This window comes from Eumetopias jubatus, unplaced genomic scaffold, assembly GCF_037043125.1.
Source record: "Eumetopias jubatus isolate StellerSeaLion01/CBP00866 unplaced genomic scaffold, mEumJub1_p1.0 scaffold_11, whole genome shotgun sequence".
In the NCBI taxonomy this organism is placed as follows: Eukaryota; Metazoa; Chordata; class Mammalia; order Carnivora; family Otariidae; genus Eumetopias; species Eumetopias jubatus.
The window spans coordinates 107,591,122-107,618,063 of NW_028274817.1; the positions used below are offsets into that span (position 1 = coordinate 107,591,122).

General features: G+C 43.6%; 1 protein-coding gene across 3 annotated transcripts; it reads left to right on the forward strand.

The window, feature by feature from the left end:
- The first annotated feature begins 757 nt into the window (after nucleotides 1-757).
- On the forward strand, nucleotides 758-25,320 carry ACOT9 (acyl-CoA thioesterase 9). 3 transcript variants are annotated; one of them, XM_028122580.2, is made up of 16 exons: nucleotides 758-906; nucleotides 3,795-3,892; nucleotides 5,968-5,994; nucleotides 6,594-6,639; nucleotides 8,481-8,651; nucleotides 8,912-8,949; nucleotides 12,953-13,036; nucleotides 13,413-13,516; nucleotides 19,116-19,189; nucleotides 22,524-22,591; nucleotides 23,148-23,259; nucleotides 23,422-23,512; nucleotides 23,688-23,773; nucleotides 24,180-24,267; nucleotides 24,414-24,564; nucleotides 25,024-25,320. In XM_028122580.2, exons 1-16 carry the CDS (start codon nucleotides 887-889, stop codon nucleotides 25,095-25,097), a joined length of 1,332 nt encoding a protein of 443 aa, XP_027978381.1. In that variant the 5' UTR covers nucleotides 758-886; the 3' UTR covers nucleotides 25,098-25,320. The 3 variants fall into 3 exon arrangements, with proteins under 3 accessions (XP_027978381.1, XP_027978382.1, XP_027978383.1); XM_028122581.2 differs by lacking the exon at nucleotides 5,968-5,994; XM_028122582.2 differs by lacking the exons at nucleotides 758-906; nucleotides 5,968-5,994; nucleotides 6,594-6,639 and having other exon boundaries at nucleotides 3,806-3,892.
- The last annotated feature ends 1,622 nt before the right edge of the window (nucleotides 25,321-26,942 follow it).

Sequence of the window (26,942 nt, forward strand, 5' to 3'; positions counted from 1 at the left end):
TTATCTTGTTTTGTTTCTCTTTAGACTGCTTTACCACGTTTGAAATTATTTGCGAACTTGCTGACTTGTTTTCCTTCTAAGGTAAGCCCCCTAAGGGCAGGGATTTTTGTCTATTTTGTTGCATCCCCAGCATCTACAACAGCGTCTGGCGCACTGCAAACGGCTTAGTAAGAATTCGTTGAATGAAATGGAGAATCAGGTCGTAGGGTAAAATCATATTAACTCTCTGGCCTTGAATAGCTCTGGGCCAGCCAAAATCTCCAACTTTCAAACACTAGGGGGCAGGCCGAAATTAGAATAGAAACAGTTTTTTCCCTTTAGGTCAGTGGTTTCTAACTTCGCATACGTAAGCATCACCTCGGGGTGCCTTTAGACGTCCTGAAGGCCGGACCGGACTCCTAACTATATAGGAATCCCCAGAGGGTGGGGCTCAGGCATCAGTATTCCGGAAAGCTGCCCAGAAGATTCCAACGCGCAGCTAAGGGCAAGAACCACAGACCGGGAGCCCGGGCATGGGGGTCAAGATTGCGCGGCCTTCGGCGAAGCGGAATAACGGAGACAAGCTTCGAGGACCTCTTTCCTCCACGTCACGCTCTGCATGCTGCGTGGTGCCTTTAATCGATAATGGCGGGGCTGGCCTGTCCTCCAACTCAGGCTTCCCGCCAATGACAGAGGCTGCAGGCGCCGCGCACCACCCCCGGTCCGCCGCGAGCCCCCACCCCCAGCAGCAAGGCTCCGCCCCCGGGCGGCTGCTCCGCTAGGGTGCGGCCGTGGGGAGCTAGGTCTGGTCCCGCGCTCGCGCTCGCGCTCTCCATTCCCGCGACTTCCCCAGCCGACCGGCTCGCGTGGCCTGGGTCTCTGGTCGCGCGCGCGGCCGCAGAGCGCGATGAGGCGGGCGGCGCTGCGGTAGGTAGCAGGGGGCAAGTGCGGCGCCGTCCTGGGGTCGCCCACGCTCGCGCTTCAGGCTGCTAGCTGGCCTGGGCGGAAGGAGCCGGCCGCCTGCTGGAGGGACTAATGCGAGGGTTTGGCGGGGCAGAAAGGGGAGCCCGATCGGAAGGGGCGCCCACCTTCCGCTACCGCGCCTGGACGGGTGCTGTCTGGCTTAGGGTGGGGCGCCGCGACCCCCACCTTAAAGGTTTCTGGAGCAGAGTTTGATACTAAAAGCGAAGCGGCACTTTAAGGGAGGAAGTTGGGTGTTCCCTGAAATTCCTTTTTCTTTGCTCATCATGGGTGTGGTTTGGGGGTAGCCCCTTGTCGGATAGCTAGCGTTTAGGATTCCACATTAACTTCCCAGCCCTTTGCCCTCCTTTGGAGAGCATTTTTAGGGTTACGTGCTTGATCTGCTTGGACTCTGGGTAAAGTGTATTGTAATGTGCGCAGAGATTGCAGGGTACCTCTTGGGCTGTCAGGACCTCAGTCAGGACTGTGTTGCCTAGGGCCTTCGGTGCTGATCTAAATTTTACCTTTGATGAGCAGCAAGGGGGCGAGGTGGGGGGCTTGATTAGGCTACTTGGACAAGGAGGATGCCTTTTTGTATGTGTCACGTGCCAGCTTGCACAGTTAACGCCTAGGGACTCTAGGGCAAGTCTGGCTCTCCCCCAGCCCCTTTCACCCGAGCACTCCAGCTGTCCCCAGGTTCTTTGTGCCTGGCCAGGTTCCCAGAGGCCTCACCCCTGTTCCAGCGTTTGGAATCATCCCGCTACAGGTGCACCAGCTCAGTGTGGGCCATACTGGTGCTGACTGACACTGAACTCCATCATTTCTCTTGGGGATCCTGCATCTCTCTTTCTCTCTCTCTCACTGTCCCTGTGGATCTTGCTATCTGTTGAAAAAGGTTCTCTCTCTCTCTCATAGCACTTAAAAAATAAAAAGCTTTGTTAACACTATTTAGACTGTTAAATTAGAGGAAGGGCCACAGTTGGCTTTTGCTTATATTGGACATGATGTGAGGGGCCTTCTGCAAAGCTACACAGTCTTGGGGCGCCTGGGTGGCTCAGTCAGTTAAGCGTCTTGGCTTCGGCTCAGGTCATGATCTCAGGGTCTTGGGATCGAACCCCACATCGAGTCCCACATTGGGCTCCCTGCTCAGTGGTGGGCCTGTTTCTTCTTTTCCAGCTCCCCCTGCTTGTGCAGGGCGCGCTCTCTCTCTGTCAAAGCAATCAATCAATCAGTCTTAAAAAAAAAAAAAAGCTACATGGTCTTGCCATGTGCCTTTTCCCAAGGAAACCTTTTTTGATCTCCTCTCCCCCACGTTGGAAGTCTCTTTCTTTGCCCTGAACTCCCATAAACCTGCATTCCTTTCTTGTGAGTTCTATTGAACCTTAAGCAGGTACTCTGTTAGTGTTTAGTGAGTGGAAGAGTTCATAAATGAATACAGACTGTTTGAAATGATAAGGCTATTTGACAAGTGGGCAATCTTTGTAGCTTCTTTTTTCCCCCCAGACTCACCAAAGAGTCACCTGAATTTGTTCAGTTTCTAAATTGAGGCATTTCCCCAGAGTGGAGGGCATATGAGTGGCATTGCCTGCTAGTGTACTGAAAGCTCTTCCTGGACACCTACCCTAAACTTGGGACCCAGAACAGAGCTAAGACACTTTGCTCACACCTTAGGTGACTTCTGTGACTTCCTAGGCAAGCCATGAAGAGATTGGCCTCCTTGGTCTTCTTTTGTTGGAAAGGTTCAATCATAGAGTCCTAGGGCCTGAATGTCCCAAAGCTTCTCGACAGTTTCTTCTAAAGGCCTACCTAGGGATTTCGCTGTAAAACTCCGGAGAGCTTATCAGGGGATAAGCCAGTAACTCTGAGGTACTGAGATGTTGGGTAGTGATTAAACCATTCTTCCACTCCCTCCACTTCAGTGCTGCATATATAAAAGGGAAGTAGCCTGAGATTGTGAAAAAAAAAAAAAAGCTTGCCTGCAGATGCATTTATGCGTGCATGTGTGTATAGGAACTTCTTTTTCCTTATGACAGTCCTGTAGGATGATACTATACCCCATTTTACAGATGAAGGAACTTTTTTGGGGGGGTGGGGGTGTTAGTCCTCACTTGTCCTGGCATGAGGTAGTAAGAATTTATTAGTAACTTGAATGAGTAACAGTATTTGGGGTTCTTGACCTCTTCAGTGCCTTGCTTTCTTCAGCTGTGCAATCAGCAAATTGCTTTGCCAATCTCTGATACTGTATGTGTGTTATCCCTGATATGATGGTGAGTGATTAGGAGTCAACACTTAAAACAGTGAACTAAAACCAGCTTAACTTATTTTGGCAGACTAGGCTAGGCACATTTGGGCAAATAGTTTTTATTTTGTTTGGGGATTAGGAGATTTCTGCCCCAGTCCAATAAATATTCTCTTTGAGTCTGGTTCAAATTCGTTAACTTATAATTGGCTTGAGCTTATGTTGTAAGAATAAAGAACAAAATAAATGTTCATAATTAAGAATAAATGTTCATAAATAATTTACTCAACTGTTTACCAAATTGATTCTGGGCTTCTGAAGCTAATAAAAAAGCAAGAGTAAATCCATTAAACCTGGTTGATATCTTTTATTTATTTTGTAGATTGTTAGCTAATTGGTCTCTGCTCTCATGAAATGTTTACTGTAGTTGGAGAGATGATTTATAGAATAGCATCATATGCAAATATACATACACTGGAGAAACAAGTACAGACCCTTACAAGAAAGTATTTACTAAGGATATGGATTAGCCAAGTGTTCTGGGAGGAGGGGCGGGTCTTTGGGGTTGCCAAGAAGCCATGGAACCTACTCCAGTGTGTTTTATCTTGTTTTGTAGGTTTTGTTCCTTGAACAAGGGGCTGCTTATTCCTGGCAGAGGACTGACTCAAGGATCCCAGAATCCAGAGAAACAGAGAGTCATCCATATGCATGAAGGCAAGCATGGCTGTTTACCTTTTAGACCCACGTGGTAAAAAACCCTGTCTTATTTGGGAGGCATATAGATGAGACATACTAAAGGTAGAACTTCTCATGTATAAAATACTCAGTATAGCTTTGGGTAGAAACCACATTCGGAATTTGAGCTTTTGTTCCTGAGAGACTGGGAGATGGAGCTCTTTCAGTTAAATGATATCCACCTTCCTTGTATCAGTACTAAAGGGGAGAGCATGCACAAAAGACATCTGTATAAGTAAGACATGGGCCCTTCATTTGTAGCAACTAAATGCTCCTAATCTATAGTTTTGTTAGAGAAGCTGTTAATCCATGCTTAGTTGAAGTTAATTTCAGTTACTAGTCTGATATGCAAACTATGGATGTCTATATCAGTTTAGGAGTATTCATTATGATTAAAATTGTGGGGCGCCTGGGTGGCTCAGTTGGTTAAGCGACTGCCTTCGGCTCAGGTCATGATCCTGGAGTCCCGGGATCGAGTCCCACATCGGGCTTCCTGCTCAGCAGGGAGTCTGCTTCTCCCTCTGACCCTCTTCCCTCTCGTGCTTTCTCTCTCTCATTCTCTCTCTCTCTCAAATAAATAAATAAAATCTTTAAAAAATAAAATTATGGCTTCTTGAAAAGGTACAAATTTATTATATATATAATCTGATCCTCATATTGTCATATATATCTATATCTATATCTATATATATATTTCTACTTTTTTTCTTGGCCCTCAATACCCACCTTTCTTCTTACACTGACTAAACTGGTAATAATGATTTTATGTCAGTGAGGATCGGTGAGTGTACTGTTTGGTATGCTTTCTGACCATTCTTTTATTACTCAAGGAGCTCAGGAGGGAAAAAAAGTCACAAATAAGTCCACAATTTCCTAGTGGTTACAGGCATACCTTGGAGATATTGCAGGTTTGGTTCCAGACCAGTGCAATAAAGAGAATATCACAACAAAGTGAGTCAAATCAATTTGTTGGTTTCCCAGTGCATTTAAAAGTTACGCTTACACTACACTGTAGTCTGTTAAGTATGTGATAGTGCTATGTCTAAAAAAAAGTGTACATATCAAAGCAATTAAAATAGTACCATCAAAGCTCACTGGTCATAGATCAGCATAACAAGTATAATAATTATGAAAAAGTTTGAAATATTGCAAGAATTACTAAAATGTGACAGAGACATGAAGTGACCAAATGCTGTTGGGAAAGTGGCACTGATGCAGGGTTGCCACAACCCTTCAATTTGTAAAAAACACACTGAAGAACAATAAAGTGAAGTGCAATAAAATGAGGTATGCCTGTATATTTTGCAGTTCTCCATGATTTAGTAGTTTTCTAAAGATTTTATTTGGGGCACCTGGGTGGCTCAGTCTGATGGGTGTCTGCCTTTGGCTCAGGTCATGGTCCCAGGGTCCTGGGATCGAGCCCTGCATTGGGCTCCCTGCTCGGCGGGGAGCCTGCTTTTCCCTCTGCCTCTGCCGCTTCCCCTGCTTGTGCTCTTTCTCTGTCAAATAAATAAATAAATAATTTTTAAAAAATCTTTAAAAAAGATGTTATTTATTTTATTTTAGAGAGAGAGGGAGAGAGTAGTGGGAGGGACAGAGTGAGGATGAGACAATCCCAAGCAGACTCCAGGCTGAGCTCAGAGCCTGGTGTGGGGCTCGATCTCACAACCCTGAGATCATGACCTGAGCCAAAACCAAGAGTCAGAACACTTAACTGACTGAGGCACCCAGGCGCCCCTATGATTTAGTTGTAATTAGAGTTTGTACCAAATTTATGGTGTACAACAGTTGTTTGACAGAAAAATCAACTATTTTTTCATTAAAGTGCATGTTTATCTAACTTTATTTTGTTTTGATCAGTTAGTTATTGAAGGACCAAGGATTGCTATAGTTCATTTCCTATCACTGGAATATGTATTTTATAAATCCTATATAAATGCATGTAAATGCTAGAAAAAACGTGAACTTAGCACACTATATGAAATTGTATAGATTTATTTTTTAGTCTTCAATTTCCACAGCTTATCTAATTTATTTTCCCTTTATCCATATAGCATGTTCACCTATACATGTGAATCATGGTGTGTGTGGTAATTAGTATCAACTTTTTTTAAGTGCTTTGTTTTTGCATTAATTCATTCTTGCACTCTTTGAGCATTAACTAAAATTAAATTGCTTTTCTTTGCTTATCCTTGATTTACATCTTTGCTTCATTTTTGTGGCTTAAACTTTTCTGACAGTTAGGATGGTATAAAAAATCAGAATGAGACTTGGATATCAGTGTTGGTCTCTGCACTAAGCAGTCTGATCTACTACTGCCTACCAGAAGTGAGGTGATGGTCTGGGTCATAATATCTCCATCATAAGGGGACTCCTACTGACTGTGGTACTGCCCCACCTGATGAATAATTGGAGTTACCCTTTTTTGTTTATGTAAGTAAATCCTAGTGATTGGCACAGGAGTATTCTTTTCTGCACGAAGGAGATAACAGTTGTTTCAAGTTTTTAGGAAGCAGAGGATCCCTTCTCTGAGCTGTTTGTTGTGGCATTAAATGGAAACTAATCGTTCTTTAAAGCTTCTGAGTGCATGAACTGCTTTTCTTAGTTCTTGAACTTATTGCCATAATCCAGTTCCAATTTTTCTTTGTTTCTTGGAGTGACCTCTTTATTTTTGTTTCAGTTCGTGATAAGTTGCGGGAGATAGTAGGAGTATCCACAAACTGGAGGTAGGCATGCTTTGTGGTCATTCCTTCTTTTATCCCTATAGGCTAGGCTGTATGTAGGTGCAGCTGATGGTCTCATTGTAGGGACGGAGGGGGTCCTGTGTTCGGAAATGGGTTGAGAGGTGTTTTTTTTTACTTGGGGAGAAGACCAACATTCTACCATACTCATCATTGGATGCATTGTTGTCATAAAATAATGTGATTTACACGTACTCTACATTTTTAAAAGTGCATTCAGGTATATTACCTCACTGATTCTCAACAAAACTTGTGACATGCTTATGGTGTATGTTCCTATCTTTTTTACTGATGATGAAACTGAAACTCAGAGAGATTGAATGATTAAGTATCAGGGTTTGGGACTTAAACCCAAGTTTTTTGGTTTTTCTATTTCATGCAACCTGACTCCTTTATTGCTTCTTGTCAGTTCACAGTTAACCTGGTCTCTCAGTATTTCCCTGCTGTGAAATAGGATAATATCCTTCTTGGTGTACCGAATTTTGAGACTAAAATGAGATAAAAAGAAAAAGCAGTCACTAGTCATGAAGTAATCTATTCTTGGTGTAGAAATTATCTAATGACTTCTTTTTAACTGTTTATATGAAAATTTTCAATTTACTGAAAAGTAGAAAAAATGAATACCTGTGTCCCAACCATCTTGATTGGATACTTATGTTTCTCCAGATTTGCCAATATGCATATATTGGCTGAACTATTTCTAAGTAAATTACAGGTATCATGATATCATGACACTTCAGCATATATCTCCAATAAATAAATATATTCTCTTGTGTAACAAAGTCAGCAATTGTGTGTCTCTAACAAACAAGATATTCTCTTACACAATGAAACTGACACTAATTCCCTAATATTATATTACTTATCTATTCAGAATTTCTCACCCGTTCCCCAAATGTCTTTTACAGCTTTTAAAAGAATACCAAGATCCAATAAAGGATTGTATATTGCCTTTAGTGGTTATTACTCTTTGGTCTGCCTTCATCTAGAAGAGTAGATAGGTATCCTCCCTCCTTTTTTCTTTTTTTCTATGAGCTTGACTTTAAAGAGGCCAAGCCATTTGTCATGTAGAATGTTCCATATTTAGGATTGACCTGGTGCCATTTAACTTTTTCCTCTATCCCCTCTATTTTCGGTAAGCTAAACCTTTCTGGCAATAATACTTCGTAAGTGAAGCTTAGAAAGACGTCCGAATTGATGATATTGTCAACATTGTAGTTTCCTCTCCCTTTTCTCTTCTGTCCCACTTCAGTCGTCTCTTCTTTGCCTTCCCTTCCCATCTCCTTTTCACGTTCTCCTCCTCTTTACCTTTTGCTCTGCCTTCCATACTTTTTTGCATATACTCCGTTTTCCTTCCTCTGTCTCTCTTTCCTGAAATTGAAGGCAGAGAGAGAGAGAGAGAGCGAGCGAGCGCGAGCTGGGGCACAGAGAATGCGAGAATTGTCAAGGTGAGAAATGGGAAGATGGAGTTCAGTGGCCACTTTGTTCCTTAGTCCACATGTATATTTGTGTCCATCGCTGCATTTTTAATTGGATGGCACATATTCTGTGTTTTGAATACACTTTTTGGTGAGGTGAATATACGGTTTGTTTGGGTATATCTGTATCACTTACAAGTATTTTTTTTTTTTTATCTACAAGCCCAAGACATTTTAACAGAAACATTTTAATTCCACCAAGTGCCAGGTGGGGAGGGAGGGAAGGAAGAGAGAATGAGGTAGGTCCAGACCTTCATTTTCCTCCTTTGATGGTGTCTGACCTGCCTGAATGTATGTGGAATAGCAACTGCCTCTGTGTTTCATGAAGCTTGCATCCTTTCTTCTCAGAGACCATGTGAAAGCAATGGAGGAAAGAAAAGTACTTCAGAGTTTTCTGGCTGAGTCACAGAAAGGACTGCCACCCAGGAGAATGAGAGACAGTCATATTGAGGTTCTCTTGCCTTTGGGTAGTCAGCCTGAATTACGAGAGAAGTATTTGACTGTTCAAAACACCATAAGGTAACGCAGCACTCTTTTTATTTGCGTCATTTGTTTTTATTTTATTTCCTTTCATTATTGTGACTTTGAGATGTAATTCCCACATGATACCATTCAGTTAGGTAACGTGTGCAGTTCTGTGGTTTTTTGTATATTCATAGAGTCATGTGGCCGTCACCCCATTCAATTTTAGAACCTTTCATCTACCCAAACTGTGTTCTTCATTTTTAAGGGGTGATGATCATGGTTTTCATTTAATCACAGTTTTCTTTATTTCACAGATTTGGCAGGATTCTTGAGGACCTTGACAGCTTAGGAGGTACTGGTATTATTTTAGCATTTCTAAGTAGATAGTTAAAGCTATACATTGAATCCGTTGGCTGGAGAGGGGCTTTTTTAATTCTTTAACTTGCGCAGCTGAGGATATTCTAAAAGAGGAATGAAAGAAGGGCCTCTTTTACCTCTGAATTGTCATAATTTTTTTCCCTGAAAATGCAGATTCCTGTTTAACAGTTGTAATCTCATTAATTCTTTTTTCTAATAACTTTTCAAAAACTCTTGAATTTATGGAAAAGTTGCTAGTACAGTACAAAGAATTGTTCTTCTCTGAGTCGTGTAAGAGAATACGTTGTGATGTGATGCACATCACCCCTGATGGTTTTCATTAGTATTTCCTACAAACAAGGACATTCTCCTCCATAGCCACAATACAGCCATCAAAATCCGGAAATTAACCCTGCTACTTTAGACTCTTTAATCCTCGGACCCCATTCAACTTTCCCCAGTGGTCCTTTGTAGCAGAGGGGATCCAGTTCTGAATCAAATGTTGCATTTAGTTGTTGTGTGAGGAATAGCTCCTCAGTGTGTCTCTGACTTCCATGACCTTGATACTTTTGAAGGTTATAGGCCAGTTCTTTTGTCGAATTTCTCTCAATTTGGGTTTATTTGATGCTTTCCTAAGATTAGATTTGAGACATGCATCTTTGGCAGGAACATCACAGAAAGGATGATGTGTTCTTACTGCCTCTCATCAACTGGTGCATAATTCTCATTTGTCCCATTACTGGGATGTTAACTTTGATTCCTTGATGAAGGTGGTATCTGCCAGGCTTCTTCTCTGTAGAGTTACTCTTTCCCCCTTTGTAATGAATAAGTACCTTGTAGGCAGGTAAATTCAGACCTTATAAACAGTCCATTTCTTGTCAGACCTCCAATTTATTATTTTATTTAATTTTTAAAAAAAATTTGTTTATTTGACAGAGACATAGAGAGAGCACAGATTGGCAGGGTGGCATGCAGAGGGAGAGGGAGAAGCAGGCTCTCCGCGGAGCAGGGAGCCTGATGCTGGGCTTGATCCCAGGACCCTGGGATCCTGACCTGAACCTGAAGGCAGCCGCTTAACTGACTGAGCCACCAAGGCGCCCCTAATTTATTATTGTTATTATTATTTTTTTAAAGATTTTATTTATTTGACAGAGAGAGACACAATGAGAGAGGGAACACAAGCAGGGGGAGTGGGAGAGGGAGAAGCAGGCTTCCCGCTGAGCAGGGAGCCCGATGTGGGGCTTGATCCCAGGACCCTGAGATCATGACCTGAGCTGAAGGCAGACGTTTAACAACTGAGCCACCCAGGCGCCCCCCTAATTTATTATTTTAAAATCAGTATGGACTCAAGGATTTCTATTTCATTGAATGGATTATAATGTCACTTTCATCTCTTGTGCTGCTCACTTTGTGCCAGGACTGTCCCAATCCCTTAAGACTGGCCTATTTTTTTTTGTTGTTGTTGTTGTTTGTTTGTTTTTTTTATGTGTCCCTATCATTCTTTGAGCACTTCCTCACTTTCTGGCACAGGAAGACGTTCTAGGCTTATTTGTACTTTCCCTGGCTCAGTCTTAGAATCATCCAAATCTCCAAGGAGCTCTGGTTCTTTTTGATGGAGAACGGTCATTGGAAACCAAGATATCTGTGTTGAGAGTGGTCCCTGCTGATGGGGTGTCACTGCTCCCATGCCCTTTCAGTGGACGAGGTGGGGCATCTATGCACATGCACATACATTTACTTCCATGTTTGTCTTTCTGTCTGTTTATCCATCTATGTTTATCCCTCTATGAAAATGATGGGTTCACGCTGACAGTTCCAAGTCTGGTTCAGCACCACAGGTTCATTCATTTCTTCCCCTTTTCATGTTTGTAATTCCTTTTCCAGCTGGCTCCATTATCCTAAATCCATTTACTTATCGGTTTCCCTGGCATGAAGCTAATTTCATATCTCTGCCACCCCTGTCCCCTCATGGACCCCTCCTGGATGCTCCCCTCATCTCACTGGGATTCATAGTAGGTTCCCTTTTGCAGGGTCACTGTCCTCATTGTGCTCAGCCTGCAACATGCTGGGCCATTGCTCTTGTTGCCTCCTCTCTTTATGTCCTCCTGACCCTATTTGGGCTCCAACATCCTACTCTGGGCCACCTTGCTTGCTCTTACTAATGACTTTTGGACTGAACTATTGGAAAGGGTTTAAAGAAAGGCTCTAATGACTTCTACAATATAGATATGAGTCCATTGTTAGGCTTAACACCCAGCTGCTTGTTTCTTCAGATTAAATAAACTTGGTTAGGGGCGCCTGGGTGGCTCAGTCGGTTGAGCATCTGCCTTCGGCTCAGGTCGTGATCCCAGAGTCCTGTGATTGAGCCCCACATTGGGTTCCCTGCTCAGCAGGGAGCCTGCTTCTTCCTCTCCCTCTGCCCCCCCTCCCCCAGCTCATGCTCTCTCTCTCGCTTGTTCTCTCTCTCAAATAAATAAATAAAATTTTTAAAAAATAAATAAACTTGGGTAAACATTCTCACTGACCTTTAAACCCCCCCCACACTGTTGACTTTGGTTTACTTAGGTGTCCCTAAATGCACAAACTCGTCTGCCTCTACCCTGTTTTTTTCCTCATTGGCTCCTGTTAAATTCCTTTCACCTGTTCACTTGGATTCCGTTCTTTCCAGTTCTTCCAGCAACTTGCCTTATCACCTATGCTTTCTCTCTCATATCTCAAGCCTTTTTTCAACTTCACATTTCCTTTAACTTATGAACATGTTCAAGGCTCTTCCATCTTATAAGGAAAAGTAGGTAAAATCCCTTTCCCTTACAACACTGTTGAACTTGCTCCCTCACTTCAGAGCTAACTTTCTGGAAGGAGTTGGAAAAAGTAATTTGCTCTTATTTCCTCTCTATCTTGACGTCCTGTTTCCTTCCCAGTCTCACGTGTTTTGACTTCTGCTCCTCTGTGCCACTGAAGTGCTCTTGCCAAGCTCTCCATTGGCCCCCTTGTTTCATGATCTAATGGGTGCTCTTCAAGGTTTACCTGACCCCTTTGTGGCTCCTAATATTGTCAAACTCATCCTTGGGCTTTGGGGACATTTCCTCCTGCCTCTCTGGCTGTTCCTTCCCAGTCTCCTTTGTGGGTTTCTCTTTCTCTGGTGATCTTTTGAATGTTAGTTATCCCCTAGGGTTTTGTTTTCTGCCCTTTTTTGCTTATTTGTACACTTACTATAAGTAATCTCAATTACTCCCAATGCTTCACCTGTTCTCAGTATGCTTTTCTGAGTTCCAGACCAATTTGTCCTCCTGGACATCTCCATTTGGATACGCCATAGGCTTCTCAAATTTAACATGTTGAAAATAGTCCATTCTGCTCTTCTCATATTCTCTTTTTCAGTGAATGATGTACCATCTTCACCACTTCACTGGGGTTATTACAGTATTGTCAAGTGTACCTTCTTCTTAACTCTAGGATCTTTTCATTTCCATTGATACTGCCATAGGTCAGCCACATACAATTTGTTTTATTTATTTTATGGGTACCACAGAGGCTTTTAAATGGTCTTTCTTGCCTTCAGCCTCTCATTCCCCCAGGGTGTTATGGGGAAGGAGAAATAACTTAAGCGAAATAATTGCTTTATGATTAGGAAAGAGAGGGAAAATAGCCGGGTCCTTGTGATTTGTTTCTCTTTTCTGAAGGTGTCTGACGCTGTCAGACTCATGTGCTGGGGTCTTTCTGTAATTGAGGCACTGCGTCTCTGTGCAATGGTGACAGGCCGCCTGGTGGGCTTGGGCTTTAGGCTTTGGTTTCTTCACCAAATCTAAAATTGAGTGGGCAGTCAGATTAGAGAATCCCCAAATCTCTTCAGTGTATGAAAAGTCTTTGGTCCTCAGATAAGACCGCTAGGGGGATATGGGGGGTTGGGTCTTCAGAACAAGATAATTTCAGGGAGTCAGTTGTAAATGATGAGAAATCATTTTGCTTTTCCTTTATTTGGTTCTCTTCTCTTACAGTTCTTATCTGCTACATGCACACCAGAATTCATGAAGCTAAGATGTCTCCTTTGTCAATAGTTACAGCCCTGGTAGACAAGATTGGTAAGCGATATTATTTTCTATATGTCATTAGAGTTCTCAGTAATTATAAGAGATTATTGAAATTAGAGGAAGTATTTTCCTTTTATGGGGGCATCTAGAATGCTGTATACCAAGATACATATTTATTATAATAATCTTTGAGTGGAAGGGTTTTGCATGATTCCAGTTTTATTTTTTATATTCTTTGCATTGTCTGCAGTTTTCAAAAAGATAAACAAACTTCTATGTCTAAAAAGTTGTTTTTAGTTTTGAAGACTAAAAAAAAGAAAAGAGGAAATATGGTGGAATTTGCTAGAATTTCAAGTGAAATTTTCCAGTTGTAATACAGAAAATTTTGGGTATGGTGTGAACTCAGATTGATTTTTTTGTTTTGCAGATATGCAGAAGATGAGCTTAAGCCCAGAACAAGACATTAAGTTCAGTGGCCATGTTAGCTGGGTTGGGAAAACATCCATGGAAGTGAAGATGCAAATGTTTCAGGTGTGTATTCATCTAAATTTTGCCTGCTTGTTCCAATATAGCCAGCTAAGCCTAGTGGAAGAACAGCATATTTACCTATCTATCAATAGACAGGTATATAGCTCACCACTTCTAGAAAAAGAATTGAAAGTTCATTTCATGGGGCGCGTGGGTGACTCAGTCATTAAGCGTCTGCCTTCAGCTCAGGTCATGGTCCCAGGGTCCTGGAATCGAGCCCTGCATCGGGCTCCCTGCTCCACGGGAAGCCTGCTTCTCCCTCTGTCACTCCCCCTGCTTGTGTTCCCTCTCTCATTGTGTCTCTCTCTGTCAAATAAATAAAACCTTTAAAAAAAAAAGATCATTTCATGCAGATAGTGGGTTATTTTTTTAGCTTTATTTATTTATTTTTAGAGAGAGTGAGACAGAGAAAGCGAGTCGGGGGAGGGGCAGAGGGAGAGAGAGAATCTCAAGCAGACTCCCTGCTGAGCTGGGAGCCCAACCAGGGCTTCAGTCTCAGGACCCTGAGATCATGACCTGAGCCAAAATCAAGAGTCGGACACTCAGCTGACTGAGCCACCCAGGCACCCCGTAAACGGTAGGTTAGTAACGTCTTCCTCCTGTATAAAGACTGATATATTATTTGATATTTATGTTCTGTGTTTATTACTTTCAAATCGTATATAGCTACATATTAAGGTTCTTGTTTCTGGTTTTGCCCCAGAGAATTTCACAAGAGTCTGAGTTACATTAGGCATGAATGGTACTCGTCACTCTTAGTTTCCTGGGGTTGCTGTAAAGAAGTACCACAAAGTAGGTGGCTTAAAACAAATTGTCTCACAGTTTGGCAGCTAGAAGTCCAAAATCAAGGCCTCAGCAGGACCATGACCCCCCTAAAATTTGTAGGGCGAGAATCCTTCCTTGCTTCTTCCTAGCTTCTGGTGGTTTGCTGGCAGTCCTTGGCATTCCTTGGCTTGCAGCTCTAACACTTCAATCTCTGCCTCTATTGCCACATGCTCTTTTCCTCTTGCGTCTCTGTGTCTCTTCTCTTCTTCTTCTTCTTCTTTTTTTTTATTAAGTAATCTCTATGCCCAGCATGGGGCTCGAACTCAGGACCCCGAGATCGAGAGTCACATGCTCTACTGACTGAGCCAGCCAGGCGCCCCTCTTCTCTTCTTATAAGAACATCACTAATATCCAGTATGGCCTTGTCCTATTTCCAAGTAGGGCTTCATATCTTTTTGCTGGACACTGTTCACTGTTCAACCCGTAGCAGTCACTTAGACCAGTACAGCAGTTAGGAACAGCCTCTCTAATGAGCAGAACTCAGAGTAGGTGTTATAAAGAAATCAAGAAATTTGACAGGAAAAGTTTCCTCAAAGAGGATAATAGCACAGAAATCAGATAATTCAGAGTACGAATGGTGAGCATAGCATAATGGATAAACTTGTTGAATCACTGTGTTGTACACCTGATGCTAATGAAACACTGTGTGTCAACTTTACTCAAAAAATAAATGAATAATAAAAAAGGGAGAAAAAGAATGGCTTCACTTATGCCAGGGTATTCAGTAGGACCATTATTCAGAAACATTTTTTATTTTCTGGAATGATGAAGCATTTCACCTTTTGGAAAAAGTCTGAAGCTTGCTCTGCAGTAATTAAAGTTTTTTGTCAGGACGGTTAGGTAGTTTTTTATTTGATGCTATATACAAGCAGTTGGATTCTTTAACTCCCATGTTGCTGTAACTGACAGTAACACCGTTTTTAGAACAAAACACACTAAGGTTGTAGGGGATGCTGCTATGATTTGTGCACATTGTTTTTTTTTTTTTTTTAAGATCTATTTATTTGTTTTTGAGAGAGAGAGCGGGATGGGGGCAGAGAGAGAGGGAGAGAGAATCTCAAGCAGATTGCACGCTGAGCGCAGAGCCTGACACGGGGCTCGATCCCAGGACCCTGAGATCATGACCTGAGCTGAAACCAAGAGTTGGACACCTAACCTACTGAGCCTTCATGGTTGATTCCTACCCTGCTCTGATTCCTGCCATAGGACCTGCTTTCTGGGGAATCTTAGTAATTTGAATCTTGGCCAAATAGGTTGAAAAGAGATGCAGGAGGGCGCCTGGGTGGCTCAGTCGGTTAAGCGACTGCCTTTGGCTCAGGTCATGATCCTGGAGTCCCGGGATCGAGTCCCACATCAGGCTCCCTGCTCAGCAGTGAGTCTGCTTCTCCCTCTGACCCTCCTCCCTCTCGTGCTCTCTATCTCTCATTCTCTCTCTCTCAAATAACTAAATAAATAAAATCTTTAAAAAAAAAAAGAGATGCAGGAGTTATTTCAAGGAGAGAGTCAATGAAAATTAATATCAGACAAGTACAAACTCCTGTTTTAAGTTTGTGTTTCTCACTGGCCATTTTGACGAATAATGCAAGACCTGAGTGATCCTTTCTATTCCAGAGAGGAAGGTTGGTGGTAGGTGTTTTGCCTTTGGTTTGGGTACCCGTAGGTTTAAATCCCAGCTCTGCTGCTTATTGGCCATGTGACTGTGGGTAAATTACTTACCTTCTCTGAGCTTCTGTTTTCTCAAGTGTAACATGGACGCAGAAATAGTACCATGTTATATTTGGTAAGGATGAATGAAAAAACAACCCAACCGTTTTAATCACTTGGTACAATTGCCTGTCACACAATGACCGCTAATCACATGTTGGCAATGTTAATTTATTATCATTACTATGGACGTGGTCCCAAATCTTTTCTGGGATTGATGTTCACACCTATCTTCCGAGCGCCTGTGCCATCTCTCCCCTTACATGTGCTCTTGCTACCTCAAATCCAGTGTGTTACAAACTGAGTACATTAGCTTCTTTTCCAGTCCTGATCCTGCTCCATTTTCCCCTTTGCCTACACAGCCTTTTGCCAAGTCTTGCAAATTCATCACCCAGGACAACTCACCAGAGTTCTTTCTTGTCACACAAGAAGCAGTAAGGCCTTGAATGAAACACAGGGGCCTAGTTAGCGAGTCTGCCTGCCTCTAGTCTGTTGTCTCTCTGTTAACTGTACAGATTTTTACCAGTTAGACATTTCAGAGCCGACCTTAAATTACATTGCTTTCCTTCTCAAAAACCTTCTGTGACCATTCTCTGTGCATTAAAGCCTAAACTCTTTTGACTAGTTAGGATCCAGGGTGCTCCATAAACTAGCTCCCACCTACCTTTCCAACTGTATTCCCGCGAACTTATCATTTATATACCTTCCTAGAGCTTGCTGCTGGACATTTTGAACATTCCAGGAGTAGAGAGTTGTTCGTTTTTGCATGCTTGACACTATTAGGTGTTCATTATAATAAACCATAATTTAAACAGTGAGTTGGATGAGTATCATTGCTTATGCTTTTTTCTTTGCCTGAAATGCTTATGCTCTGGCTCCACATATCCACATTCCACCTGTGCTTCCAGATCCCCTCATGCTCGGATGCTTCCCTCATCCTTCTAGCTCACAGCTCCTGTTCCTTCCCCATGACTCCTTCCTCAGTACCCTTGCTCTGACCCTTTCTCCTGGCACCTGTGAACCTCTTCTCCACCAAGCTGCGTATGAACATATCTTTTTGTCTTCTACCAGGCTATACATGTCTTAACAACAGCATCTGGGTGTGAGTCGCTTAGCCCACTTCCGGACATCCATTCATTTATCATTCACTTAGCCATTGTTCCTTGAGTGCCTATTCTGTGCTGGGCATACAGCAGTGAGCTACATGAAGTTTCGTTCTCTTAGAGTTTACATTCTAGTAGTGCTCAATCATTTTCTGTCTTAATTCATCCATCAGCAATTATCTGCTATCTGCCGGTCTTTGTGCTAAGGGCTAGGGATGCAAATGTGAGCAAAAACGGTCTTTGTCCTCAATAGGGAGTCAGTGACGTATCTAAATGACTGTGATATACACACAGTCCCCCAACTTAGGGTGGTTTGACTTCTGATTTTTCAGCTTTACGATGTGTGAGGGAGTGTTCAGTAGAAACTGTACCTTGAAGTTTGAATTTTGATCTCTTCCTGGGCGAGTGATACGCAGCACACCAGCGGCTGCGGCCCCCAGGCAGCCACATGATTGTGAGGGTAGCTGACTCATAGCTTGCAACCCGCCTGTCCCCATTCAGCCATTCTGAAAGAACTGTATTCAATAAATTACCTGAGGTACTCAATGCTTTGTTATAAAATAGGCTTTGTGTTGGATGGTTTTGCCCAACTGTAGGCTAATGTCAGTGTTCCTGAGCACGTGTACAGTAGGCTAGGCTAAGCTGTGATGTTCTCCAGGTTCCATGTATTAAACACATTCAGCTTAATGATATTTTCAGTTTATGATGGGTGTGTTGGCGTGTAATCTCATTGTAAGTCAAAGGAGGTCTGTAGTATTTAAGCATCGTGCAGCATTTCTCCACAGAGACACAATCGGCATTGCCTGTAGGAAGATTCTTAGTGATGCAGGACAGTCCCCTGCATTGTGAGGTGTCTAGGTTACCTCTGCCCCCCTAGCGACGTCCCTCAAGTCATGTGACAACCAAAACCTCTTCGACACATACCCAAATGCTCCCAATAAGGGTGCTGTCCATCTCTGTTATATTGAGAGCCACTTTCTGGGGAGGATTTCGTTCCCATTCTCATGGCAAACCAAGGAGGGAATGATGGCCTCTGCCTGGGGAGGAGGGATGGGGCAGGGGTGGGGAGGAGTGTCCTGTGGAGGGCGATTGTGAGGAAGGCATCAGGCACAGGCCCGGACAGGATGAGGGTACTTCCAGGACCTCCGAGTTGTCAGCTGTGGCTGGGGCGAAAGGTGCAGGTGTGAGGGGGGTGCTCAGTGAACAACCGGAGAGGAATCTGGGCTGTGTTGTGGAAGGCTTTATATGTAGTGCCCGCAGGCTTAGAGCGGATGCGGGAGGAAGGTCGAGCAGGAGGGTGATAGGGGCCTGAATGGGTAGCAGGGAGGAGGACGAGGGATGAGGTCTGTGGACAAGTGAGCCTGGTGTGCCCCCAGCTGATGACGGGACTTCACAGTATAGCTTCTCTGGAAGTACAGACTCCTAGAGGATAAGAAATCCCTTAAAACCTCAAAGCCTTGTGCAACTGTAAATATGTCACTCAACCCACAGGATTATCATGATCCTCACCTCGGCGTTGGCACACGGAAAACACTAATGTCTGTGAGACCAGTGGTCCGTTCGGCTGGCTCCGTGTGCTGTCGTGAGGACCAGCGGGCGTGAAGAACACCGGGGTCCTGCACGCTGCCGGACAGTTAAATGATGCTGATGCAGAGGGTCCCTCTGTGACCCTTGCCCTTGAATCTCAGTCATGCGCGGTTCCAAAGCCCATCGGTCGTGGCCACCCCAGCCCTTCTCACCTGGATGCTGTTTGAACTTTAGGAAGTCTGTCTCCTCTTCCACACCACAGGCTCCTTGGTCACGCTGCCGTTTCCCCAGAGCTTAATTCTGCAGATGGTGGTTAATGAATGCACTTTTCTTTTCCTAATTGCAGCCTTTCTCAAAGCATGCATGCTAGCTGTTAGAATTGTAGTAGGTCTTCCCAGTAAATGCATTTCTTACATCTGTATTTTCTTTCCATTGTTCTTTAGTTACATGGCAATGAATTTTGTCCTGTTTTGGATGCAACATTTGTAATGGTGGCTCGTGATTCTGAAAATAAAGGGTAACTGCTCTTTTTTCCTAATTCTTTATTTTGAAAATTTCAAAGAGACCTAAAACTAGAGAGAAGACTATAAAGAATTTCCATATACCTATCAGACTTAGAATTTTTAACATTTTTTATTGCCACATTTGCTTCATCTGTTTTTTCATACTGTATTATTTTCTTTGTTATATTTTAAAGCAAAACTAGAGAGAAGACCGTAAAGAATTTCCATATACCCATCAGACTTAGAATTTTTAACATTTTTTATTGCCATATTTGCTTCATCTGTTTCTTCATACTATATTATTTTCTTTGTTATATTTTAAAGCAAATCCCAGACATAATGACCTTTCATCTCTGAATACTTTTGTGTAGGCATCTCTTTAAAGATGCGGATATCTTCCTAAATAAATACATTACCATTAGCGTGCCTAACAAAAATAAGAGTAAGTTCGTAATATATTCTCATGGTCAATTCATATTCAGTTTTCCCCAGATATTATTTTAATGATCTGTTCGAATCAGGATCCAAACAAAATTCACATATTACATTTGATTTTTATGTCCCTTAAGCCTGTTGTTTTATTAATAGCTTTATTGAGCTATAATTCACATACTATACAATTCACCTATTGAAAGTGTGCAATTCAATGACTTTTAGTGTATTCACAGAATTGTATGATCTCTTAAGGCTTTTTTTTTTAAGATTTTATTTATTTGAGGGAGAGAGAATGAGAGAGAGAGAGAGAGCACATGAAAGGGGGGAGGGTCAGAGGGAGAAGCAGACTCCCTGCCGAGCAGGGAGCCCGATGTGGGACTCGATCCCGGGACTCCAGGATCATGACCTGAGCCGAAGGCAGTCGCTTAACCAACTGAGCCACCCAGGTGCCCTCTTAAGGCTTTTTAATCCAAAATAGTTGTGTGTCCCTGCTGCCCCCTTAGTGTTTTATATCAATTTGTTGAAAGGCCAGGTGGAGTCCTCCGTACGGTGTCCAACTTTCTGGATTTGTCTCATGGCTTCCTCATGGTATTTTTTTTACTTGTTTCTCTATCCCTAGTATTTTCTCTAAACTGAAGTTAGATCTAAAGCCTTGATTAGATTCAGGTTCAACTTACTTGATGAGAGCATCTTGTAGGTGATGAGATCTGCGTATCTCAAATTGTAATGTATCTCATGTTGTATCATATCAGGAGGTATGGATTGTCCCACTCATAGCGATGCCAAGATTGGTGCATGGCAGTTCAGTAGTGACTAAACTGGTCTTCTCATTATAGGGTTTACTCGGTCCTCGTATGATCAGCAATAATCTGCAGGCAGATTATTATACTATACCCTAGTAGGGTACAGGGTGTACCCCGAGTATACTTTGTCACCCTGTGAATAGCTAGCTCCCTGTCAGTCTTTCTCCAGTGCTTTGAACGCCATTGCTAATCATTGCTTTAATCATTAAGGGGTGTAAACGATTCTTAAATCCTGTCCTTTCTTCTATATTTACTACCTGGAGTTCTGGAAAGAAGAGCTTTCCTTTATTAGCTAGGGCAATTTGGTTTGTAAAGGAAAGTGAGGATTAATGTTTCATTCTTGCCCTTTATTTACACATTTTCCTAATAATCAGTTGTTTGACTAGCTAGTGATGACATGGTTTGTCTACTTTTTGGCTTTTTTAAAAGTGTCATTGTGAATTCCTGGATTTTAATGGTATGTATTTCAGTAAATTGCAGCCCTTGTTCTTCCTGGTGCTCAGAGTGTACCATCTTTGGGCAGTGGGAGCCCCTTTAAGCTTGCTTCTGTGAAAAGCTCTTTTGATATTTCCCCACTAGTCTTCCTGTTCTCTGGTACAGTGGGATATCTTGGGCTCATCTTATACATTTCCCTCCTGAGGCCTGGAATCAGCCATTTCTCCACAGAGCCCTGGGGTTCCCCTTAGCGAGCACTGGTGTTTAGAGACCAGAATCCAGGCACCAGAACTGTACGTTGTTACTCGTTTGTCACTGTCTCTAAGCCTTTTCAGTGGACAGAGCTAGGATGTCTGTTAAAAAGCAACAAACACACACCCAACCTCATGAGTTTATACCATCAATTCCAAGTCAGATTGAACTTTACAGATTTTGACTGCTTTGGCTCTCTACTTTTTTCCTCTTAAGTTGTGTTTTTGGTTCCTAACCAGCAGTCATGCCCAAGGCGTCGAAATGGAGAAATCTTGTCAAACTGTTGGGGTGGCGCTGGGTGGGAGGCAATGGAACAGGATTGCTGTTGGTACAGGACAGTCTAGGGGCCTGTGGGGAATCTAATTTGGATTAGAACCTTGAAGGAGGAGTCTGCAATGAGAAGTCTCTCCTGCTTCATGGGGAGCTGATGTGGAAGAGCAAGTTAGGATCAAACCATCCTTTGGTGACTGATGTGAGCGTAGAATGCAGCCACCCACTCTTCACTCCTGCTGCCAGCCCAGCTGACCTGCTGCTGCTGGCTGGCCTGGGGCTCCTTGCCAGCCCTGGAAAGGGCGGAATTTAAAGGTTCTCTCACAGCTGATGCTTTTGAATTTTCCGAGCTGCCATTTCAGTATGTTTGTTTCTATCATTTCCGTTTTGAAAACTTTGCCATCTATGGAGAGGTAGAATAATGCAGTGAGCACTCATAAAGGCTTCACCTACATTCACCGATTACCATTTTGCCTCCAGCCTTATTCTCTGGCCCTCTCTCTGTAAGTACACATATGGATGCTCTTTCCTTGAATCATTTGAAAGTAAATTTTGAGACTACTTCACCCATAGACGGTTCAGCATGTACCTCCTGATAATAAGGTCATTCCACTACACAAACTCGATGCCTTTATTGTAGCCAAGAAATTTAAGTGATATAGTGATACTATCTAATATACTATCCATATTCAAACTTTGCCACTTGTCCCTAGGATGTCTTTTATAGCCCTTTCCCCTGAGTCAGGATCTGATCAAGGATCATGTACTGCATGTAGTTAGCATGTGTTTTAAAAAGAGTCCCCCTGCCGTTTTCTGTCTTTTAAGATGTGGACATTTTTTGAAGAGTCCAGGCCAGGTGTCCTGTAGAATGTTCTATGGCCTATTTTTGACTGTTTCCTCGTTACCGCGATCAGGTGAAATTTTTTGGTGAAAGGCAGTATCCTTTTTATAAATGTGAACTTTCTAGTGTACAGACTGGTCCGTAACTGGAAAGCTCCCCAGTTGTTCCAGGGTTATTATGGGAAGCAGTCAGGCAGCATTACCCAAGACCAGCAGCAAGGACTTCTTGAAATGAGTGGGTAATTGTTCACCTTCCATATTTACTGGGGAATGACACCTCTTAAGCTGTAATCTTTTCTTTTCTTCTCTTTAGGCCGGCGTTTGTAAATCCACTCATCCCTGAAAGCCCAGAGGAAGAAGAGCTCTTTAGACAAGGAGAATGTATATTAATTTGTTTATAATGTAAAGTTACAGTTTAAAAAGCCCATTACCTGTACTGCAGAGGAGGTTGTGGAAGAGTATGGATGGACGCCTCATGCCAGTCACGTGTCTTACTCATGCCAAGAATTTATTGAAATTAAAAATATCTTATTTTTTTTCCACTGGAGTCCGTAGTTGGAACAGTTTTATCAATTAGAAAATATTCATTAAGTAAAATAATTTGCTTTCTCATTTTTAATAAAATGGGAAATGGATCAGTGAAATAACTGCTGGTCAGGGCTGTAGGTCAGGATGGTCTTTACGTGTGGTCTTTTAAGTGCTCCCACACTGAGCCAGTATAATTTCCATCTGGAGGCAAAGAATCGCCAGTCACATTATGAAGCCTCAGCAGCCTTCTCTGGGATATATGTGGAATTTCCTGTGGGCTTTTCAAAATCTAGAAATGCTGCCTTTGTAGGGTCCTAGGCAGCCCAGGTCAGGAACCCTAGTGCTGTTCGGTGACCCCCCCCCCCCGCCACACACACTAATTGTAGCTCCTTATTGTCCTGTGTTCCAGTGAACAAGGGGAGAAGGGTTGCCTTCAGTGCCAAGTCATTACTGAAAATGGCTCCCAGTGCTGAGGAAAGGAGTACTATCCATGAGATGTTTCTTCACACGCTGGATCCGAAGTAAGTTAGCACGGTGAGATTGCAGGTTGCAAAAGCATGTACACCTCGGCCCTCTCCACAGTTACGCCTGCCTCAGCATACTGGTAGTTGTTTGCAAATATTTTACTTTTCGGCAGCAAAACCATGGCATTGACAAGGTTTACTCAATCTCCATTTGTACAGGACTGTAAGTTTTCAAAGTCGAGTTTTGCCCCCCAATGCGGTGTGGATGGAGGATTCAAAACTGAAGAGCTTGGAAGTTTGCCACCCACAGGTATTGTCAGTTAGTGAAAAATCTTTTAAATAGGATAGCTCGCTTTCGTGGTTCTCACGTAAAATCGGACACACTGTGAAACTGACCTCCGTTCTGCAGCACTGTGAATTCCTTCCTTCTGGCTTTGAGGGTGGCCGTGAGCTTGTGTCTGTTAATCTTATTTTATGTCCAATAGGAGCGCAACATTTTCAATCGGATCTTTGGTGGTTTCCTGATGAGGAAAGCATATGAGCTTGGATGGGCTACTGCTTGTAACTTTGGGTGAGTTAGATTGAAGGTGGTTTTAACTTCTGAGAAGCAATGTGTACTACCCCATTGAATTGAAGCATTTTGGACCAGTCTGTGTGTGTTGGGGCATATGCTCTGCTATTAAATAAATATTACAGTGATACCAGCTGCCTTTGATGTTACTTTTCAAAGGCTGTTGCTCTGCCTTTGTCAGTACGTTAATGACCTGAGAAGAGGTGATGATAGACAGGAGGGAAAAGGTAGAGGGGGTGATCTGGTCCCAGGGGTATCACTTACCATTTCTCACCGGTAGGGTTATTTCCCCCTTCCCTAGGTTTATTCTTTGATCATTTAAATTTTGCTGCAGCTGATTGTTAGGGGAGAAAAAGAGATCATCTGCATTTTGTGCTTGACCCCAATTCTGCCTTATGTCTGTTAGTGGCTCCCGACCGTTTGTAGTAGCAGTGGATGATATCATGTTTCAGAAACCCGTAGATGTTGGATCCTTGCTGTTTCTTTCTTCGCAGGTAGGTGTGCGATGAGAGATGAAAGACAATTTTTTATCATTTAGGCCTAGAAGAGAAGTTTTTTTGCTAAAGCCACTGTTTCTCTTAAGACTGCCTCCCCCCACTTGCCAGTGCCCTTGACTAACTGTCATGTCTAAATCTCCTAGGTTTGCTTTACTCAGGACAATTACATTCAAGTCCGAGTACACAGTGAAGTGGCCTCTCTTGAGAGTAAAGAGCATATGACCACCAATGTCTTTCATTTCACGTTCATGTCGGAAAAAGAGGTGCCCTTGGTTTTCCCCAGAACGTACGGAGGTGAGCAGAAATGTCTGCTTGTACCTAATGAATGGAAGAACTTTCAAAGATATTTTTCTTCTTTTAAATTGTTGTAGGAATTATACCGATGCCTGTTAGTGCAAGAGCATGTCCTTAGAAGATTGTGCTTTTGAGGGGCAGTAGCCCTGCAGGCCCGGATGCCTCCTGGCCTGCAGGTGCCTGTCACTGCACTGCCCGACCTGCCTGTTGTCGGAGGGGTTGGGGCCAACTGCAAGCAGCCACTGGTGGTCAGAGACTGGCCCGGCCCGAGGAGAGGGGCGAGAGTCAAGGCCCACTCCCTCAGGAGCCTGGCGAGGCCCCGGCCCCGGCCCCACAGGGCATGCCCAGTGCGTTTTGCATGCTCGTTGCTGTCTTTGTGTTCCCAAGTAGTCTTGTGTCCGTATGATGATTTTGTAAGGTTCCGCGGGTTTCTTCACAGTTCTCTCTTCTGTGTTTCAGAGTCCATGTTGTATTTAGATGGGAAGCGGCATTTCAGTTCCATGAGCGTACCAGTGAACCTGAGAAAGGACTAGGAGCCCTAGGAAAAGCATGCTGTTGAAGAGCAGCTCTCCACACTGACATAGAACCTGAGGGAGGCCTGGTCACGTGCCCTGGCTGCAGTGTTTATACTTGTCCTCCAGAGAGAAGAATGTTTTCAGCCTTTAGGATGATCACAAAAGCAGACTGAGAGGGTAGCTGGGTGGGGCAGAGGGAGGAGGAGTTATGAGACAATAAATACTCTCAAGACAATTTAAATTGTGACCCTACCGTGTTGCCTCCTGTGTGGTCGAGAAATGGGGGCAGAAGGCCTTGGTACGCACTTGGAAACAGTTCTTTTCCTACACTTCTCCCAAACTGTCCGGATGTGCGCTTTCCTGCCAAGGTATTTGGAGGGCGCTCCTTAAGCCTCACCTTGGCGGCAGTTCCCCTGTGCTAAGCCCATCAACCCGACGTGATTCCTCTGTGTTTTGCCTCCCTCTGCTTCCCAGCCTTTTTTTTTTTTTTAAGATTTTATTGATTTATTTGACACACAGAGAGAGACAGAGAAAGAGCACAAACGGGGAGCAGCAGAGGGAGAAGCAGGCTCCCCGCTGAGCAAGGAGCCCGATGTGGGGCTCGATCCCAGGACCCTGGGATCATGACCTGAGCCGAAGGCAGACGCTTAACCAACTGAGCCACCCAGGTGCTCCTGCTTCCCAGCTTTTGTTGTTAGCAGAGGGAAGATGAAAAGTCAGGGTAAAGGGATCCAACAAAAGGTAAGGCATTTGGAATGATTTGTGGGAAGCTTTAGATCTAAAGCCATACTAAGAGGAGGTGTTCAGAGATGATCCAGATGAGGGCACACAGGAGCCAAGTGTTCATTCTTTTGTTCGCCGGACAACTCTTCAGCACACTCGGCTAGGGGCTGGCCAGGATATATCTGATCCAAAAACAGGAACAGTAATCATGACAGCTGTGGATGCTTACTGAACACAGTCCTAAGCCCTTGACATGTACACTAGAGGTAGGTTCTGAAACCCCCTCAGGTTAGTCCACTCAGGAAACGGAAGCACAGAGAGGTTAAGTAACTTGCTCATGGTCCCACAGCTGGTAAGTGGTGGTGCTAGCACTCAGAGCCAGGCGGTGGGCATTCTTACCAGAACACTGTACTGCTTCCTGGGAATCTAGCAAGGGAGGCTGTGTCCAGTATCACAGGGTCACCTAGGAACCCAAAGGGAGGTATTCCCATGAGTCTTGCCGAGACGGTGTCTTTCTTGATGGGATGGGAGGTTGGTTGAGTCCGCAAGAGACAAAACCCAGGCTGTACAGAAGAAGAGTCATCCCAGAGCAGGTGCTCCTGGGAAGGAAGCGATCCTTAGTCTTGGTTCTAGATCAGCGATCACAGACTTGGTTCTGCTACAGAATTAGCTGGAGAGCTTTCTTTGAAGAAACAAATTTCATATTGGGGCGCCTGGGTGGCTCAATCGGTTGAACATCTCAGCTCTTCATTTCAGCTCAGGTTGTGATCTCAGGGTTGTGAGATTGAGCCCTGTGTCAGGCTCTGTGCTCAGCGGGGAGTCTGCTTGAGATTCTGTCTCTCCCTCTGGCTTGGCCCCTGCTCGCACTCTCTCTCTCAAATAAATAAATCTTTAAAAAATGTTCACATTATTATAATATTTCCTGGAGTCACAGTGTATATGAGCAGGCACTTCTGGCGTAGTCAGGGGAACAGACCCAGGTCCCCAGGAGGCGTCCTGTTGACTCTTGGAGAACAGTCCGTGCTGCACTGCTGTAGCTTGCTCGCTCTGCGTTTTGTTTCCCTGCACTGCCTGTGCTACCGTCCTGAGCTGCTCTGTCTGGGCTCTTCGGTACAGCATTTTGCATATTCACCTGTGACT